The sequence below is a fragment of the Pelophylax lessonae genome (assembly GCF_965119305.1).
Source record: "Pelophylax lessonae genome assembly, chromosome: 5".
NCBI classification, from domain to species: domain Eukaryota; kingdom Metazoa; phylum Chordata; class Amphibia; order Anura; family Ranidae; genus Pelophylax; species Pelophylax lessonae.
This window is the reverse complement of record NC_138772.1, coordinates 231,207,843-231,229,279: the sequence shown is the minus strand read 5'-3', so window position 1 is coordinate 231,229,279 and position 21,437 is coordinate 231,207,843. Positions and strand designations below refer to the sequence as shown.

The 21,437-nt window shown below is 44.1% G+C and overlaps 1 protein-coding gene across 1 annotated transcript in view; it reads right to left on the bottom strand.

Annotated features, from left to right (window-relative positions):
* The window catches only part of SACM1L (SAC1 like phosphatidylinositide phosphatase), a 267,712-nt gene that overhangs the window by 225,225 nt on the left and 21,050 nt on the right, over positions 1–21,437 (bottom strand). Inside the window, exon 2 of the mRNA XM_082257843.1 lies at positions 7,641–7,738. Coding sequence (XP_082113969.1) covers positions 7,641–7,738 — 98 coding nt within the window. The remainder of the gene's footprint in view (positions 1–7,640; positions 7,739–21,437) is intronic.

Here is a 21,437-nt window from a genome sequence, read left to right as displayed (position 1 = left end):
GCAGAGACGAGTGCGGAACGTCCCTGAGGGACCTGACTTCCTCCTGAAGAGTTCTGAGTTTGTCTTCCGGCAGGAAGACCTTCGCCTGCACCGAGTCCAGAATCATTCCCAGGTAGGGAAGACGAACCGACGGACTCAGTGTCGACTTTGGAAAATTTATCGTCCAACCAAACTCCTGCAGAGTATGCATCGTGACAGACAGGTCCTTCTCCAGACCCTGGCTGGTCGCAGACCGAACCAGAATGTCGTCCAGATACCCCAGGACAGAAATGCCCTAGGCCCTCAATAAAGCCAGAACCGGTGCAAGCACCTTGGTGAAGACCCGCGGAGCCGAGGCAAGACCAAAAGGCAACGCCACGAACTGGTAGTGATCCTCCGCAATGGCAAATCGAAGGTACCTCTGGTGACCCTCGAAAATGGGGATGTGAAGATACGCATCCTTCAAATCGATGGAGGCCATGAATTCCCCCGGAACCAGGGCAGCCACCACCGACCGCAGGGATTCCATGCGGAACATGCGAACCCGCACAGAGCGGTTCAGAGCCTTCAAGTCCAGAATTGGACGAACCTTGCCCTCCTTTCTGGGCACGGTGAACAGATTGGAATAAAACCCCCGAAATCGGTCCCGATGAGGCACCGGAACTACCACTCCCTGAGCCCTCAGGTCCCGCACCGCCAGGTGCAGGTCCCGTAAACGCTCTGGAGACAGTTGAAGATTTGAGGGAAAAAATCTGCTCTCCAGGCCGAGAGAGAAACTCGATCTTGTAACCAGATCGAACGATCTCCTGAACCCATCTGTCCCGCACGCGGGCCAACCAGGGCTGAAGAAAACCGAGCAAGCGTCCCCCCACCCCAAAACTGGGTGAGGGCGCCCCTTCAGGCCGCACTGTTATGGGCAGCGGATCCGGATTGACCGGACTTCTGTTTTCCAGACCAGGGCTTCTTCTGAGAGCCTTGACCTTTGAACGGTTTGCCCTTGTAGTGCGACCGAAAGGCACGAAAGGCCCCCTGAGGGGGCCGAAAATTAGCATGCTTCTTCCCAGAAGCCCCCTTAGCCTTGGGGAAATGGGGCAAGAGAGTGCTCTTACCTCCGGTGATCCCCTTAATCAACAAATCCAAGGACTCCCCAAAAAGGCGAGACCCATCATAAGGCAGATTGGCTAAGGTCCTACGTGAAGACTGGTCCACCGACCAACATTTCAACCAAACCAGGCGGCGAGACAACACCGCCACGCTGTGCACACGTGCAGCCAACGGGACTAGGTCCAAGTCCGCATCACACAGATACATGACACCCTGGTGGATTTGATCCACCATATCCAGGGTCGCCGGCGAGGCCGAATCGGCCACTAGGACGCGCCTAAGCATCTGCGTCCAACTTGCGACCGCCTGGGCCGCCATGAGAGAGGCAAACAGAGCCTTAAGCATAGAACCCGTAACAGAATAAGTATGACGGGCAAGAGACTCCAATCTCCTATCCGTGGCATCACGGAACACAGGGGAATCCTCTGCAGGAATCGCAGTGGATTTGTTTAAAACCGCAATTGCGTGATCCACTGGGGGTGGCACACACCACCTTTCATCAGTGGAAGGCGAGAAAGGATAACGCAGCTTGAACCTACTTGGTACAGCAAAAGGTTTGCGCAGATTGCGCCATTGTTCTTTAACAGCGCGCTGAAAATCATCATTGCAGGGAAAAACCTGCGGCGTCCTGCGTTTTCTCTGCGTCCCATAAGCCGCCAAGGCAGCGGGGGGACACACTTCATCTTGCAAACGCAGCGTTTGTTTTATGGAAGCAATCAATTCATCCATGATTGCAAGCTCTTCAGGCGAGCCAGGGGGAGAATTATCAACCCCTTCAACTTCAGCCTCCACCTCGGACCCCACTAGATCCAGGGAGGAGCAGGACCCCGATAAGGAGGCCCCCGCCATAACAACCCCATCACCTTCACCCTCAGAATCAGAGGAAAGAGCAACTCTGGGTCTTTTAGTAGATTGAGCAGCCACCAGCATTTGCACCTCCACAGCACAGTAATGCACACATGTCTGTATATAAAAAAACATGTCAGATCGCCGCAGCGATCGCTGTATAATGCCCAAACATGCCACAAAACATGCCCCACAGCACACAGCTTCTCACACTGACAAGGCTGACACACACAGTGTCACACAGCTCCCCCCCCCCCCCCCTTGCAGCCCACAGCATGCAGCCGAGAGATAGGGAGACAAACAGTGTGAATAGAGGCAGGTTACACAGTCCCAGACTGACACCCCCCCCAGACAGACAGGTCCCCACATAAATACACTTACCTCACAGTGGCGTGGGGGACCCGCACAGGCGAACAAGCCGCTGCACATGAGGCAGGGAGAGTCGCATACAAGACGCACAGAATGAGGGTTAAGAAACCGCACAGCGTCCAGTGAGGTAGCCACCTCACCAATCATCCCTGCACCGAACAGGGATGGGTCGTTCACTGTGCCAGGAGCGTTACCTGGCTGAACGCTCGATGGCAGACTGGGAAGCCACTGACCCACGACCTGCGACCAGGGGGATCAGCCCGAGACCCAGCCCGCATGATCCTCTTCATCCGAAGAACTAACTAAAGCTGACAAAAAGAACAGCTAAGTAAAGGTAGAGAGAAAACTCAAACAAAAAATCAAAAAAGAAGAAAGAGTCTGGGGCACAAAGCCCCAGCACAGAGAGAGCCAGCCACTCCTGACAAGCTAGACATTAAAACTGAGATATGGTTGCAGGAAGTAGGAGGGTATTGACTGAGGGGACCACCCCTTGAGGGTGGGATATGTTAAAAGCTTTAATGTTAACATATTCTGTTGCCTAGCTACTCCTTCGGAGCAAAGTCTAATACCCCATATGTGACGAATATGAAGAGGCGGTGACTGTCGGAGGACGTAAGAGAAAAATGATTTTAGCTTGTAAACACCAAGTGTCAAAAATAGGCCCCGTCTTAAGTGGTTAACAAAAATTTTGCATTTTCTAGACCTTTTCGCTAATATCGTGTAACATAAAAAAAAAATCGGAACTATTACTTTTTTATTTTCCATGACGACTTCTTTCAGAAAATATATAATGTTTTGGGGTTTTTTTTATGCAATCTTTTGGACTAAAATTATTAATTTTTTTTAAATGTATGAAAAAAAAATGCAAAAAAGGCTCTGGCAGTGAAGGGGTTTAAGGCAAATTTACACATTGTACACTTTCAAATGTTTTTGTTGTTTTAACTAAGTTTTAGAGTATTTATATTCCCTGTCTCATTTGTTTGCTTTACCTTGTAATGACAGGCTCAACTATTGTAGCTGCAGTTAGTGTTATGGCTGACTGATTCCCTATGTCCATATATTTATTCACCTAGCGTGCGAATGTGATAAACATCTTTCTTTTCTTGCTCTGCCTGCTAGTGTCCGTTTCAGATCTAAATACTATGTAGCTCTCCCCTGCAGAACACTAGACTGAAAGAACTAGGGAATGTGGGAGCTGTCACTTCTTCAAAAGTATCAGTTCTTAGACTACAGACAGAGGTCATACATTAACCTTAAGGCCCCTTTCACACTTGCCGCTCCGTCGGCGGACTCCGTTTTTCTCAGCAGGGGATCGCCCGCTGAGCAGGCGGATGGCAGCTCTGTCTCCGCGCTGTGTGCGGAGACAGAGCTGTCAGGTCCCCGCTCTTCTCTATGGGGGAATCGGATGAGAACGGACCGCCTGTCCTAATCCGATCCGCCAGACGGATGGAAAATAAGGTTTCCATCCGTCTGGATTTAACGAACAGGATCGGATCAGATCCGTCCTGAAATACTGACCAGCGGATCTGAATGGTCCGCAAGTGTGAAAGGGGCCTTACAGTGCCATGTGGCATGCCTCATAATTGAACATAAACGGAAAATGCTGATAAAGGAATGTGAAGATTTTCTCTACTGTAAGCTGTGCGTGTAAGGCAACAAAAATGACACCATGAAACTACATGATCAATGCACATGTGAAGCAGATGAAAGGTGCAAGGAGGAGGGTTTAAAATGCCTTTAAGGGACACAGGATTCAGTTATCGAGAGACAATTGGGTGTCACCTACTGAAGACTTGGGACAATGGCAAAGAAAAAAAGCTGTTGGCCAGCCAGGTATAACTCTTCCCACTCCAAGCATGCTTTAGTTTTGTAGAAAAACAGTACAACAAACAGACCCGAGTCCCTTAACCTCTTTGCGCCAAGCTGCAAGTATGGGGCCTCTCGGCAGGTGGGCCTTGGCATTGAGCAGCTCTATATTTGTGTGCATTAGTGCAGAAACAGCTATGCTGAGCGCGCTTCTGTTACAGTTACCCGCAGAAAAGCGGAAAGCTCCCAATTGCTGCTTGCAATCGGGAGCTTTGCGATTATGTGACCGATGTGACAGCCAATCATAAACCTCGCAGCACCTGCTGGCATCCTAAACCCTTAAAGGGCCGGGAGGTGCTGACTCCAAGGGATTAATGAACTCCATCTGGATTTTTTACATTCTATTTTCTTTCCTGATGTCCCGTGTGAAGTTGGGACATCCAAAAGCAGTCCAATCGAGAGGCAGGCAACATTAACAAAACACCAACAGGCCCACATAACAAAAAGCGAGAGAACTGGGGGAATACTGCAGCTCAAAGAGCTGCCTGAAGGATCTCAAAGTCATGCTGGCATCAGATGAGGCCTGTACATCTATCTGGTAAAACTTAGAGAATGTGTAAAACAGGTACCTAGTGCCTAAAAGCCCTCACAGACCTAATAGCAGTGCTTTATTTTGGCCTAGGCCGACAAGGCCCAGGCCTAGGGCGGCACTTTGCGGAGGTGGGGGGCAACAAAAAAGCTGCCCCCTGCATGAAAAAAAAAAAAAAAAAAAAAAACACCCGTCCTCTGAGTCCCGGCTCCCGTGTCTGCCGCCCAGGGACACCTCCTGCGCATATACAGTCCCCGGCGGCTTGCTATACAGTGGCACTTGGTATCGGCAGTAAGGGGTGTACTTTGCCAGGAGGGAGGGAGGGACTGGAGCCCCCATAGACCGGCTGCACTTAATTCAATGGGAGGGAGCAGAGCCTAATGCTCCGCCTATCCTCCTCCGTGCGGCATCCTTACACACTAACTTCTCCCCGGGACGGGATCTGTCTGTGTCGAGGAGGAGAGAGAGGAGGACAAGGGAACCCGTAGGCCAGGACAGCAGGTAGGAATCACGATTAATAGGTTTCCATCTGTTATTTTTCTCTTCAACAGTCAAATTTAAACTTTGCAGTAGATACATTTTCACTGAATATGGACTGTTTAATGGCTTTGCACTGATTTTAGCATGCATGGAGCACTTTGCAGCACATGACCTTTCACTGAATGTGAATCGTTTAATGAGTTTGCATTGATCTCAGCATGTGCAAAGTGCTCCATGCATGCTGAAATCAATGAAAACTCATTAAACAGTTCATATTCAGTTAAAGTTCATGTACTGCAAAGTGCTCCATGCTTTAACCACTTCTGGACTGGAAGGATTTGCGATTCGGCACTGCGTTATTTTAACAGACAATTGCGTGGTCGTGCCAAGCTGTACCAAAAAAAATGTAGGTCCTTTTTTTCCCCCTAAAAATAGAGCTTTCTTTTGGTGGTATTTGATCACCTGTGCAATTTTTATTTATTGCACTATAAAAAAATATATATATTTTTTCACATTCTGTTATACAACATTCCCCAAAAAAAAAAAAAAAACATTTAAAAATGTTTTCATCCTTACAGGTCAATTTGTATTCTGCTACATATTTTTGGTAAAACAAATCCCAATAAGCGTATTTTGATTCGTTTGTGCAAAAGTTGTCTACAAACAATTGTTTTTTTTTTTTCTAGTAATGGCGGTGATCTGCGATTTTTAGCGGGACTGTGACATTGCGGCGTACCTGACATTTTTGACACTTTTGGGGGGACCAGTGACATTACTACAGTAATCAGTGCTAAAAATATGCACTGTTACTGTAATGACACTGGCAGGGAAGGGGTTAACCCAGGGGTGATCAAAAGGTTAGGTGTGAGCCTAGGGGAGTGTTTTCTAACTGTATGGAGGAGGGACTTGTGAAATGAACACAAAGACCTGTGATCCTATATAGGAAGATAACAGGTGCTCTGTGATAATTTCAGAGAGAACAACGATCTGCTGCGTTTACAACAGCAGACCGTAGTTCTCTCTCAGCGGGGGGCGATCGCGGCTGCCTGGCGGCAGTCGCGGTAACGGGCCCCTTGGATTGGCATCTCTGCTGCCTAGTGGGCGGCGTGCGCTCGCCCCCAGGACAACTCCCTACAACCGACGTTCCCATACGCCAGTTCGCACAGCCGTGCCAGCCTGTCGCAGTATATCTGCGGTAGGCGGTCGGCAAGTGGTTAATCAATACATAATAATAAGCACTAATAAGCTGTGATATTGTGAAACTGATGAGGCTGCACTGATTGACACAAAATATACAAGTAGGCACTTTGTACTCACTTTTAATGTACAGAGAGGAAAAGATGGAGCCTAAAGTGGAAAGGGTGTGGTTTACAGATGACAGGGCAGATCTGAAACAGGAAGGGGTGTGGCCTTGGCAGGAAGGGGTGGGTCGTAGTTAAATTGGGGGGTGCACGAGTTTAGTGAGGCCTAGGGCAGCACAAAACCGAAATACACCACTGCCTAGTAGTATGCACTTTGACAGGAACAGATGGAACTTTGCCCTTTAAGACCATAGGCTTAACCAGACTGTCGCTATCTTACAACTAGTTTGTATTATTGTTGTCACTTATTTTTTCATGGCATACCTTTAAATAAAGAATTAAAAAAAAAAAAGACCATAGGCTTGTATAATGATCTATCTAAGCCAATGGTGGAGCAGGAATCTAGTTCCCCTTTTTTGGGACCATAAGGAAAAACAAAACAGTGTCAGACTTTCTAATGGAAGCAGTGGCTGAAAGGTAAGGTTGCACCGCATGAATTACATCCAAACAATGCAATGTCCAGGTTGGCCCACACAGCTACTCATTAAGAAGTCTTCAGACACTGATTGAGATCAGAGGCTGTGCCACAGCTCTAGACCTTAAAAGCGCTCTGCAGCTAGCACAGCACCCAAAAAGCCTGAAAAGCGTCACAAGCATAGCTCTGTTCTCAAAGGTAACATTCCAGGCAGGCTTTACACCATTTGGTCCAGTGGGGTTCGATGGCCATTAAAATAGCTAAACTTTTCTCAGCAACAAAAAGGTGTCCAAACTCTTAGGATAACAGCAAAAAACTGAAGAATGCTGAACGTGGAAGGAATTGCTAGCCAATAGCATTTTTTCTTGTTGCCAGAGTCAAAACCTCCTGTAGGCAGCAGTAAAACCTGTTTTCTCTATAGAACTGAATCCAGTGTCCCTTATGTGCCCCCCTTGGCTAGTTAAGAAATTAAAGATAAAACCTGCATGCATACTATGGCAAAACTGCCCCAATTTTATTTTATTTTTTTAAATAAACAAGGCCTTGTACTATCGCCTCTTCATAATTAAAAATCTGACCGGACAGTGCAAAACTTGGTACATTAAAGTGCAAAGCAGCAACCACTATAAATGCGTGCCTGATTGTTTGAGTTCAGCAGCAAGGCAATTCATATTGCTAAACTTTTATCTACCTGTCAAAGCAACTTCTGTAGACACTCTGTCAATAGCAAGGACATCCTCTGCTCCATCATCACAAGCTTCCACAAAAAACTTCTCAGGTGTTATGTGCCTTAAGATGAAAGCAAAAAAAAAAAAAAAAAAAAACACATAATAATGAAAAAAAAATGATATAAAAAAGGACATTTAGCAAAAGCAGCAAAGAACACAATGGTACAATTTTTGTTTGCTTCTTGACTAAATTTTAGTTTAAACCCCACTTGTAATAGCCTGGCTTCCAATGGCACAGAAGTCTTCTAAAGGGAACGCATAACGTATACATTAATACTAGCGCTTTCTGAAGATTCTTTAGCAATTTTAACATTGTCAGCAATTGACCATCAGTGGTGCAACAGACAAGTATTATTGTCTTGTCAAGTAGCAATTTTTTATTTTTTTATTTTAATGTGGTCTATGTAGCTGTAACTAATCTAATAAAATGTTATTATTTCTTGTATTAAGGGCTGACCATGCATATGTTTCATAAAAAAATTAGATTCATAAGTTTCATAAACAAATTTGATTTTTGACAAGCAAAAGTACAAATTGAAAATATAAAAAAAAAACAAAAAAAAACTGTAAACTATTGACTGTAATGCCATTGCACACATTACCTGAATATATTACCAACATTAAATATTAACAAAAAAATAAATAAATAAGAAAAGCCTTTTTTCTTAATTTTCTTTTCTTTTAGCAGCTTAGTAGATGCCCCCTACATATTCTTATGTGGTAGTGCAGTGTTAATTTTGATGTCAAATTTTAATTTAGTTTTAGTCATATTTTAGTATTTTGACTAAAAATGCCATTTTAGTTTTAATCATATTTTAGTCATCTCAATTCTTTTAGTTTTAGTCTTATTTTAGTCGACTAAAATAGTATTAATTTAGCTGACAAACATTTTTTAGTAAACAAAATTAACACTGCGAGGCACCACTGATCACAAACTGCTCTTTAAAGAGACCCTGTCACTCATGCATGGCAAGGCGACCATAGTATGCCTAGGTATCAAAGAAATGACAAGGGCACTATTATACACTAATATGTTCTTTATGTACTAATTCCTTGTCTTGGTACTTCATACTGAATATATACTGTTCTTTTTATTTCAGTATTAAATTTTCAAAAAAATATAGCTGACAAAATGAATTTAAAATTGTTGGAAACACTATTCTACATGGATGACACTCATATAAAAATGTAACAAAGAAATCATTCAACATCTTAAAGTCTTCTTTAACTCAACACTGACATATTTGCTTTGGTCACAAGATGTAACCCAATACACAAAATTATCTCTGGTTTCGCAAGCTAGAAGACACTCGTACACTTGGCAGATCTCTTGCCACTTCAAATGCAATTAAAAAAACATCACGTTATCAAAGCTATCAACGAACCTGCAACTACAGCATCGATTCCTTACTGATCCTTTTAAAAGCATTCCCCTGAGAGTGTTTATTACCTGTACATTGGTAATACGTGTTTGTGTGTGTATATTTATACATTTCTCCTCCAGGACAATGACATTAGTTACAGCAGTTGTTCCCCTTCCTGGGACTGGCCCCTACACTTCATTAAAGCACAATGCATACTTGTATTAAAGAAAAAGCATGAAAAGTATGCCTGACACTTTATTGTATGCAGCCCAAGATGCCTGCTTCTACATTACCATTCCCCAGCAAACACCCTGTAACGAAGGTCAGAAACATTGGATTTTTTTATTTTCATTTTATGAAATTGACAATCTCTAATCCAGATGCAGTGTGTAACAACGTCAATTATCTGTGTGATCTGGTTAATGAGTTCCTGTATCCCCCACAGAGGGTAGGACATGAGGCTGCCCTCAGAAAGAAGCTCATAAATTATTGAATCCTGCTTGAGGATACAGCCAGACGCCTCAGCACCAGGAGATTTCAGTTGAGGTATGTGGCTGAATTCAAAGTACCAAAGATAACAATAAAGGGTGTCAAATTGTGGAGAGTTTACTTCAGTGATGGACAGAGGAGCTCATGGCTGCAGGTCTCCTTTGAAGAAGACTTTTCTTTCTGCACTGCTGAGACTTTTAGTTCTGTGTGGCGTTTTGGACACAGACTTTATTCTCAGCTCTTCCTTCAGCTACTGTCTGAGTGGCCCCGAAGCGGAGGCCAGGACACAGCCCATCAAGGACCCGTGATGGCTTTGTGAAGGATCTCTGCCCTTTCTTTTGCCTGCCACTCTGCCCTTTCTTTTGCCTGCCACTCTGCCCTTTCTTTTGCCTGCCACTCTGCCCTTTCTTTTGCCTGCCACTCTGCCCTTTCTTTTGCCTGCCACTCTGCCCTTTCTTTTGCCTGCCACTCTGCCTAGACATTCTCAGCTGAGGCTGCTGTTGGCTGGTGAGTCCCTTTAACCAGGCTGTGCCCTGTGCTAAGGAATACTACCCTAGCTGTGCCCTTTGCTAAGGACTTAACCCAAGCTGTACACAATTGTGGCCTGCTACTCACTGGTCATGGTGTCAGAATTATTGTTTTTGTGGCCTTCTTATCTGACTTCTATGCTTTTTCAGCCCCCCAAAATAAAGAACCCATTGGCCAGGGGCCCTAAAAACACTCTTGCGCTCCGTGTGTGCTCTGTTCCACCCACACCATCACACACCCCCTCCTGGTAAAAACCTTATGTTTGGGTATATGGCACACATGTATACTGTCTTAAAAAAAAAAAAAGCCAAACAGGTGTATGATGCGTACAGTGGGAATCGAAAGTTTGGGCACCCCAGGTAAAAATTTGTATTAATGTGCATAAAGAAGCCAAGGAAAGATGGAAAAATCCCCAAAAGGCATCACATTACAGATTAGACATTCTTATAATATGTCAACAAAAGTTAGATTTTATTTCCATCAGTGACACTTTCAAAATTACAGAAAACAAAAAAATGGCATCTGCAAAAGTTTGGGCACCCTGCAGAATTTATAGCATGCACTGCCCCCTTTGCAAGGCTGAGACCTGCCAGTGTCATGGATTGTTCTCAATCATCATCTGGGAAGACAAGTTGATGACAATCTCAAAGGTTTTAAATGCCCAGACTCATCTGACCTTGCCCCAACAATCAGCACCATGGGATCTTCTAAGCAGTTGTCTAGAAAACTAAAACTGAAAATAGGTGACGCTCACAAAGCTGGAGAAGGCTATAAGAAGATAGCAAAGCGTTTTCAGATGTCAATATCCTCTGTTCGGAATGTAATTAAGAAATGGCAGTCATCAGGAACAGTGGAAGTTAAAGCAAGATCTGGAAGACCAAGAAAATTATCAGACAGAACAGCTCACAGGATTGTGAGAAAAACAATTCAAAACCCACGTTTGACTGCACGATCCCTCCAGAAAGATCTGGCAGACACTGGAGTTGTGGTACACTATTCCACTATATAGAGATACTTGCACAAATATGGTCTTCATGGAAGAGTCATCAGAAGAAAACCTCTTCTATGTCCTCACCACAAAAATCAGCATTTGAACTTTGCAAATGAACATATAGACAAGCCTGATGCATTTTGGAAACAAGTTTTGTGGACCAATGAGGTTAAAATTGAACTTTTTGGCAGGAATGAGCAAAGGTACGTTTGGAGAAGAAGGGGCACAGAACCTCTGTCCAACTGTTAAGCATGGGGGTGGATCAATCATGCTTTGGGGTTGTATTGCAGCCAGTGGCACAGGGAACATCTCACGAGTAGAAGGAAAAATAGATTCAATAAAATTTCAGCAAATTTTGGATGGTAACATGATGCCATCTGTGAAAAAGCTGAAGTTAAAGAGAGGATGGCTTCTACAAATAGATAATTATCCTAAATACACCTCGAAATCCACAGGGGATTACATTAAGAGGCATAAACTGAAGGTTTTTCCATGGCCTTCACAATCGCCTGACCTCAACATAATTGAAAATCTATGGATAGACCTTAAAAGAGCAGTGCGTGACAGACAGCCCAGAAATCTCAAAGAACTGGAAGACTTGTAAGGAAGAAAGGGCAAAGATACCTCAAACAAAAATTGAAAGACTCTTGGCTGGCTACAAAAAGCGTTTACAAGTTGTGATACTTGCCAAAGGGGGCAGTACAAGATATTAACTCTACAGGGTGCCCAAACTTTTGCAGATGCCATTTTTTTGTTTTCTGTTATTTTGAAAGTTTAAATGATGGAAATAAAATCTAACTTTTGTTGATATATTATAAGAATGTCTAATCTGTAATTTGATAATTGTAATTTTGGAGATTTTTCCATCTTTCCTTGGCTTCTTTATGCACATTAATACACATTTTTACCTGGGGGGCCCAAACTTTCAATCCCCACTGTATCTGCAAAAAATATGTATTTCAAAAAGATACCAATTCTGTATAATACTTGAAAAGTAGGAAAAAAACAACCCCAAAGCACATTACAATACATTACAATACAGCTCAGATCTTTGTAACACACGCTAGCATGAAATGCTGGACTCGGTCAAAAATGCACCCCTCTCAGGAGCTGTGGGGGTGCAAAAAAAATGTGGGCAAGAAGAGCACGGAACATGGCACTACTGGGAAAAAGATAGAGATAAGTTGTGATCAGTGAGGGCAAGGCCAGCAGCAAAAAGCTTGGCTTAAAAATAGCCATAGTATAAACTTGAAATATAGTGTATAATGCTGCTAGTATGCTGAACATGGTATCTGGAAGTATAGGTAAGATGCCAAAAGTGATGAAAAAGTGTAGCTAGCAAAAGGTGCTGGGACAAAACCACCAGGGAATTGTACCCAAATGAGTGAGAATGTGCAAAAAAAACAAGAAATAGAGAAGGAAAGAAAAAAGTAGGAGGAAAAAAGAAGAAAGGAATCCGACGTGAACCAACATGAAGAAAAAATATGAACAATAATGGTAGGAAGGCCAAGTGGGAATCTAGAAACAAGTGAAAACAAAAGTGGAAACCAGCTTCTCAGAAGGGAGGGTGCAAAAACAGTGCCAAAGGCTAGCCCGCACTACACCCCCAGTGTCACACTGGTGTGTACTCAAGAAGCATCCCTCAGCGGGAGGTGGACTCCATAGCCAGCAACCAACCTCCAGAGGGGTTCCTAAAACATGCTGGAATGGAAAGACGCAGCCAGTGCCGTGACGCCAAACGAATGACGTCACGCGCACGACGAGAGGCGTCGATGCACAGCAGGAAAAGCATCCGCCCGATGACCCATGCCATAGGGCATGGGAGAAGGGGAGGAGTACCGATGTGCATCGCATTTCGATTGTTTAATACTTTTTCCGTGTCATTCTATTTATTTACACATTAATTTCTGAACAATTTGTTTTGGTTTCTTTGTAGGTTTGGATTGCATGGGTTGTTACCAACATGGGGTGAAACTTTATTGTCAATAGCACCTTTAGAAATATATTTACCTAGACAAATGGTGACGTGGTCCATATTTATTTTACACGCTGTATCAGACTTTTCAACAGTATTAATTTTAATGACACAATTCACTCTATTTTAGTCTACTAAAATACGACTAAAACAATTCAGATGAGTAAAATACGACAAAAACTAAAAATGGCATTTTATTCAAAAGATTATGGACTAAGTCCTCATGCACACAGGGTGTTAGAAAAAACAAGTGGCAAAGCCACTACCAACGCCAGGAAAAGGCGGCTGGAAAAATGGGTTTAGTAGCCTATTGGCGGTAATGCACATTTAGCCAGGTTAGCTTTTAGCAGCGTTTCTGTGCCTCTTTGCAAAATCAATGCTTACCTAGGAGAGTCGTCTTTGATCCGACTTTCAGCCCATTGATTTGAATAGAAGTCGCAACCACCGCCCAGGACTGTTGGGAAAAGGCCATTGTTTTTATCAACATGGGGACAAAGTGCTCTGGGGGTGGTGCAGAGCCCCCCCCCCCGCCCCAAAGCACCACCACACCCCATGTTGAGGGCGTGTGGCCTAATATAGTTTAGGAAGAAGGGGGGGTGGAAGAAAGGGGGGGGACGCTTGCTTGTCCCCTCCCTTTTCCTGACCTGCATGCTCGGATAAGAGTCCGGTATGGTCTTGGGGGGGAACCTCACGCTGTTTTTTTTTTTTTCCCATTTTGGCGTGGGGTTACCTTTCAAGATCAATACCAGACTCAAAAGGGCCTGGTATGGATCTTGGGGGGGACCCCACACATTTTTCTTCTTTTTTTTTTTTTTTGACGTGGGGTTCCTCTTTAAGATCCTCAGAGCACAAATCGCACCAAAAGTCGGATCATTATGATCCAACTTGAATGCGACTTCCATTCAAATCAATAGGCTCTCATAGGGAACCATTGAGTTTGACATGTAAAAAAATGCTTGACGCAGCCTAACCCTGTAGTCATTAAGCCGCGTTTAACAGCCTTTAGCAGCGTCAGACGTTTTTACAGCTGTAATCTCAGTCCTCAGAATGCAATGGCACTGGGTTTTTCTTTTGCAGCTTGAAAACGTCTAGCCACTTACAGCTCCTAAACGCCTGTGTGTGCATGAGGCCATAAAATAACATGGAAGGGCATTTTTAAGCTGAAAAGAAAAAAAAACCCACCTGACGCTACTAAAAGCGGCTGTAAAAAAACCCTGTGTGCATGAGGCTTAAAACAAAATCGAAATTTGACATCAAAATAATAACATGTTATTAGATTTGTACTCCAGGACTATATAAGGAGTTTGCAAATTCTAGAGAAATGCTTAAATAATGCCTTACAATTTACCTAAACCCATTAGATTTTAGTTAACTAAAAACACAACTAAAAGAATTCAGATGATAAAACTAAAATGGCATTTTAGTCTTGGTCAAAAGACTAGGACTAAAACTAAATCGAATTTTGATGTCAAAATTAACAATACTTTGCAACACTTTAGAAAACAGTAAGCGAATACAAAGTCTTCTTTCTAAGTACTTTGAACCTATGCAGAATTGCAGATAACATGAAAAGCATCTGTCTATAGCTGGACACCTTGGTTTCTTGCCAAATCCTAGTTAACGATAACATGTTACAGGATCAATCAACCCAAAAGTGATATTTTAGGTAAAGGTTAAGCCTGGTAAGCTGATTATTTTGAATACTCCCACATTGTGATCTACCTGTCATAATTCCTAAATTTGATCCCATCTACCACTGCATGTTCCAGCTCCTTCTGTTGTACTCACGGATTGACTTGATCTTCCATGTGAGCTCCCCAGCCCTTTGCACTGAGGATTATTGGATCCGAACAAATCTAAGTAATGCCCCTAGACTTTTTAATAACAAAGTAATGACACTAGATTTGACTTAGACTTTCTACCAGTTTAGGGATTTAAGGAATATATGAAAAAGATGAATTAGAGCGTATTGTCTCCATAGTCTAAACCCAGTTTAGCCAGATTGCCATTTGTTCACCATCTGCACTGCAGTGAACCCAAGAGACCGCTGATACTAATATTACAATTCTGAGTTGTACTCGAGTAAGGAATGAATCAGGGTTCTCTAAAAAAATATGTTTCCTCTGCAGCAGAAAGGATTCAAATTTCTCCAGAAATAGGAGCCATCTCAGACTCTGCAGTTGAGTATCTACTAGCTGGTTCTGGGACAAAAGACCCTCTCTTCACTGGTTTATCAGAAGTATATTTCCAACTGTCTGAGATCCACTGCCAGTTATACCATAAATTTTGTGAATAGATGAGGGGCACTAGAAAGACCAAAGTGTAACCTTTGTAACTCGACTATCTCGGAAATATGTTGGAATGTGGCTGCGAGAAAAGGTCAGGAATTAGGATGGATTCCCTTACCCCGGTACATACTCCTACTTGGTCCCTCTTCAGTCGGCCATCGAAGGTCCACACTGCATTACTAGGAGGATTTCCCCTTTCTCCGGCTGACATGCAGTTGTTGTACGATTTATTGACATAGACACAAACCACTCGGAATTACTCTGTAGGGGACCACACACTGACCTATTTTTCTGGGGATCCCTGTTGGAACCATGGAGGAGATTGCGGCTTTGTGCCAGTACCACCCACGAGCGGTTTCCATCCAGACACACCATCTTCCACAGCAGTGCCCTTTTATGATTTTATCTGCATGCGACTCCCTTGTCACCTTGTACATTTACCTGGAAATCATCTCTCTCCATTGTTATACCCCTAAAGAAAGGCAGCTGTGCCTGAAACGCGTCAGCTTGGAGGATTTCCATATGTATATCACGCACCGGTGACTTACACCGCATACCATTTACATTTTATGTGGTTTTATTATTTTCTTCCAGGTTATCATACCTATGTAATTTTTTTCATATGTCATGCACCTATATGTGACTAATATCGGGTCATAATCCCTTGTATATTCTTACCCTAAGATTTGTTTTTATCTACTATCAATAAAATTATACATTTTTTTACCTTATTTGGAAGTATGGTTGCCAGGGGGATTCCTTTTGTTTTTCACCTTAATAATTAACCCGATATCAGGTTTTATGTGCTTGCTCCTTAAAGGTGGGTCTCCTGTACCACGGTGGATCTGCTTTTTTCCCTTTTCCTGGTATTCTCAATCCATCTCCATTCTCAGTAATCGTGCAATGAATGTGTAAGATTAACTCAAAAGATAATAGAATATATAGTGCTCTCCGTATAGAAAAAAACTGTAATATTTTATTAAAATGTATTATACTTATATTGTGCACTGACAATACATCAGTACCCAGGCAAACAATATTGAAAACCTCCAACAAAATGTCTGACACACTTCCAGGTTTCGAGTAGTGTTATTATGTTTTTATGGAAATGGAATTAATCAGCGAGAGTTGCACAGCTGCTCTGTGTACTGGCCCCCATTCCCTGATGAAGTCACGTGATTTGATGATGGAATGTGTTGGGAGGAGCCGGTGACATTACATTGCAAACCTGGAAGTGTGCGATCAGCCATTTTGTTGGAGATTTTTAATATTGTTTGCCTGGATACTGATTTGCACCAGTGCACAATATAAAAGTTAAAGTGATTGTAAAGTCTCATTTTTTTTTTTTAGTTTAAAATAACTAACATGTTATACTTACCTGTACTGTGCAGTTGGTTTGGCAGCTTGATATGGGGCACCAGAGCAGAGTCACAGCTCCATGTATCCATTCAGACACAGAACCGCGGCCCGGCCCCTCTCTCTCCTGATTGGCTAGCTGACTATGATTGACAGCAGTGAGAGCCAATGGCACCCCTGCTGTCTCAGCCAATCAGGATGGAGAGTCCCAGGCGGCCAAGGCAGTCGTGCACATCGCTGGATAAAGATGGGGCTCAGTTAAGTGTTGGGGGGGGGGCTGCTACACGTAAAAACCTTCTGACTTTATAACTACTTTAAGTATGATACATTTTAAATTAAAAAAAATAAATTTTCTTCATGCAGAGCGCTATATATTCTATTATCTTTTGAGTGACTCTTACACATTCATTGCTGAGGATAGAGGTGGATTGAGAATACCAGGAAAGTGAAGATAAGCAGAACAGCCGTGGCACAGGAGACCCCACTTTAACTAGTTCCCGCCCTATAGACAAATTACGTCCTCCGAGAACATGCCTCTTTAGTGGCCATCTGTCAGACACAGCCGATGACTGATCACTGTACTGGCAGTGACCAATCACAGCAAATCACATAACAATTGTAAACAATGGATGGCTTCCTTTTATGCTATCCATTGTGTACAATTGCGTTGCTAGCTGTGATTGATCACAGTGATCATATGGTACAGACAAGGCCAATCACAGCCCACCTGCACCATGTGATTAGTTGTGGCCAATCACAGCTAATCACAACAATACACACCGAGTCCAGACCCGCTGAGCACAACCTGTTCCGAGGACACCTCCCCACCCAGACAGGCTGGCATCCGTGGTGACAACCATCCAGTACAGGGGGAGAATGGATTTTCTCTGTCGAAGTGCCGGAGAACAAAGCCACCTCTAGAGACCGTGGATTCTTGTCCCATTTCACCAGAATCTCTTTTCTCAGAGATCTGGTGTGGAACTGTGCAAAAGGAACCGCCTTGAAGGTAGACACCATCAGGCCCAGCACCCGCATACAAGGCCAGAGGGATGACCGTCTCCTGGACAACAGAACCTGAATTGCCTCCTGAAATGTCTGGAATTTTTCCGGAGGAAGAAACACTCTGGCTGAGACTGAGTCCAGAGTAAGACCAGATCGTCAAGTTTTGTGGACAGAACCAGAGTAGACTTCTGAAGGTTCAGAATCCAACCAAACTCATCATCCATCAAAGCAGTGGAAGGCTCCGCTCACAGAAGAACGTCCATATACCCCAGTACCACGATCCCCCCGCTGATGCAACAATGCTAGCACCGGGCCAACACTTTTGTGAAGACCCGAGGAATGGAGGTGGGACCAAAAGGGTAACACCACAAACTGATAATGCCCCTCGCTTATGGCAAAGAGCTGGAGACTGGCAAATATTGGAATGTGAAGGTAGACGTCCTTGATGTCGATAGAAGTGAGAAAATCCCCCTGATGTAGGGACGGCACTACCGTGCGAATGGACTCCATTTAGAACTTCTGTGCCCGCACAAAGCAGTTTAGCGCCTTGAGGTCCAGAATTGGACCTACCTTACCTTCCTTCCTGGGAACTGTAATGAGATTTGAGTAAAACCCCTGAAAACGTTCCAAAGTCAGAAGCGGAGCAATCAACCCTTGAAGTAACAAGTCTTGCACTGCCCCAAAGAGACCCTGTAAGTGATCTGGGAATAAGTGCAGGTTGGAAGGGAACAACCTTTCCAGGGTATAAGACCGAAACTCAATCTTGTAGTCGGACCGAATGACCCGAATGTCCTGTACCAGGGAAGTTTACGGATCCGGAAACCAGCAAAGACTTCCCCCCACCCCAGATACGGGTGAGGGAGCCCCTAATGCAGAGGAAGCCTTGTGCGAATGTCTTGAAGAGCTCGTTCGAGGGTTGCCAGAACAGGTCCTCTTGGAACCTCTGGTGGAAGCCCTGAAGGGGTTTGATCCCTTGTCTTGATAACCTGAGGGATAAAAAAGGCCTCTTATGAGCCGAGAAGAATAGCCCACCTCTACAACCGGGCTCCTTGCCCTTGGTAGCCTGCGGAAGAAGAGTACCCTTCCCCCTTGTGAGACCCTTAAGGCTATCATCCATGGAAGTTCAAACAGGCAATCCACTACAAGGGGAAGATCAGATAAGGCCTTATTAGAAGTCTGGTCCGCAGACCAGCATTTCAGCCAGATAATACGCTGAAGGACCACTGCTAAAACAGACAGCCTAGTATTAAAGGAGCTGCATCCCAAAAGGCATCACAGATAAACTGTAGCCCCTTGACTAACTGATGCGCCAGCTCCGCAAACGCAGTGGGAAATAGTTTCCCCTCCAGGTCCCGGCGTAAAAGTTTAGTCCACTTGGTCAGAGTTTGCGACACCAGGGCAATAGTAAATACCAGTCTAAGTGTCGAACCGTCCCCAGTGAACATATGGCAAGTCAGAGCCTCCGCCCTCCTAAAAGCTGAATCTTTAAAGGCCAGGGACTCCTCAACCGGAATTAAGGTAGCTTTATTTCATCTAGAAACAGGCAAGTCCATCACAGGGAATCCTGCTAAGGATACCGCATAGCAAAACACTTAGGGACCACAAGAGTGCATTTTGGACAACCCCATTGTTTTGTGACAATGTTGTCAAAGTAAGCAGAAAAGGGGAACACCCTTGCGTGCTTTGGAGGGCCTGTGGGTGCCAAAAGGGACCAGCACCTCTAACGCAGCATCAGCCAAATCCTCCATTTTTAAAGTTTCACGCACTGACACAATCAGTGCATCCACCAGTGCCTTTTCACGCGCGCTAGAGGAGCAGAGGAATCAACCTCACCATCTGAGCACTCAGGGTGCATGGACGCAGACCCAGTAGGATGGCTCATGTCCGCGGCAGCCGAAACAGATTCAGGATCTGATGAAAAAGATGAGGCAGGGGGCACTATATACTAGGCTCACCCAAAAAAAGAAACAAACAATCAGGGAAGGGCCGCCAACTGTGATTCTGCAAAGGGGACGCCAGCCAAAGGCCCACTAATGGACCACCTACAGGACCCCCAAAAAAGAAAAAAAAAAAAACCACAAGGGAGTCGCCCTCTATAGAGGCCCGCGTAATAGGAAAAAGCCCCCTTAAAAAGGGGGGCCACCTGCTGTGACGCGGATGCGTAGGCAGGGTACCCTGATTGTCCCACAGTTCTAAAAAGGTCCAGATGCCCTACACAATAATGACGGCATGCCTGCCATCAAAACATAAACTGCCCCCACAGCGCCACCACTTCCAAGGGAGGTGCCCAGCTGGCCGCATGGCCTAGTAGGCCGCAAGCTGCAGCCTAAATTTTTGCACAGATCTCAGCCAGGCAGATGCCCAAAAGAAGAGCGGGGGCTTCTGCTAACCTCACTGGGGCCTCCCCCCAGCTAACCTCACCGTAAGCCACAGCCTTAACCACTTGCCGACCGCCGCACGACTATTTACGTCGGCAGTCAGCCCCTCACAGGCAGAGCGACGTAGTACTACGTCGCTAGCCTGTGAGGGTCTAGGGAGCGAGCGAGCGCGCGCCCCCGGAGGCGCGCTCCCGCGTGGACACGGATCCCCCCGCGTGTGTGACCGGCGGATAACGGGTCATTCGGCGATCGTCGGTGCAGAGGGAGAAAGCCAGGCGGCTGATGTAAACAAGCCGCCGGTCATTCTTCCCTGTGTAGAAACAGTGATCATACGGTTCTACTATGTAGGACAGTTGATCACTGTTCCTACACCTCAAGCCACAGCCAATCACAGTTAGAATCACGCCCCTAGGGACACACATAACCCCTCCCTCTCAAAAAAAGTTAACCCCTTCACTGCCAGTGTAATTTTACAGTAACACTGCATATGTATAGCACTGATTACTGTAGAAATGTCACTGGTAACCCCAAAATTGTAAAAAATGTCAGTCAAGGGTCCGATCTGTCCTCCACAATGTCGCAGTACTGCAAAAAAAAAAAAAAAAATCGCAGATCGCCGCCATTACGCGTTAAAAAAAAAAAAATGACAAAAATCTTTCCCTTTGTTAGTAAACGCGATAACTTTTGCGCAAACCAATCAAAATACGCTTTTTGGGCTTTTTTTTACCAAACATATGTAGCATAAAACAAATTGGCCGAAAATGTTAAAAAATTTAGATTTTTACTTTTTTTGGGGGGGGGAATTTCATATAAAAAAATGTGAAAAATATTGTTATTTTTGCAAAATTGAGGCTATTTTTTTTTTTATAACGCATGATTAGGCATGCGACGATATCAGATTTCCATGCTGCGATTAATTGATTAGGGTTTTGTCACGGTATACGGTATTATCACGGTATTCAATTATTAAACTTAAATGATTAAATTTCTACCTCACTTCAATTTTTTTTTTTCCATTGAAAAATTTTTTATTGATTTTTAGGAGATACAAACAAACATAGTCATAACCAAAGTCATTGCATAGTCTATCATGGTATACACAGTAGAGTGATATTGTGATATTGGCATACAACAGAATAACATACAGCCGAATAACATCATCACCGAATAACATTGTAACATGGTCAAAGGCAATGTATGTAAATACATTTAGATACTCAGAGATATGTGAAATCTCAACTGCTCTCTCGGTACCCTGTCCATATTCTCTTGCTCCCTGTCCAAATTTATGATATAAACAATATAGGTCTTGTACTAAGCGTCATTTGCGATTCTAAAATCGAGGAAGGCTATTGAATAGGGAGGGTAGATAGGGAAGGCCAATGTGAT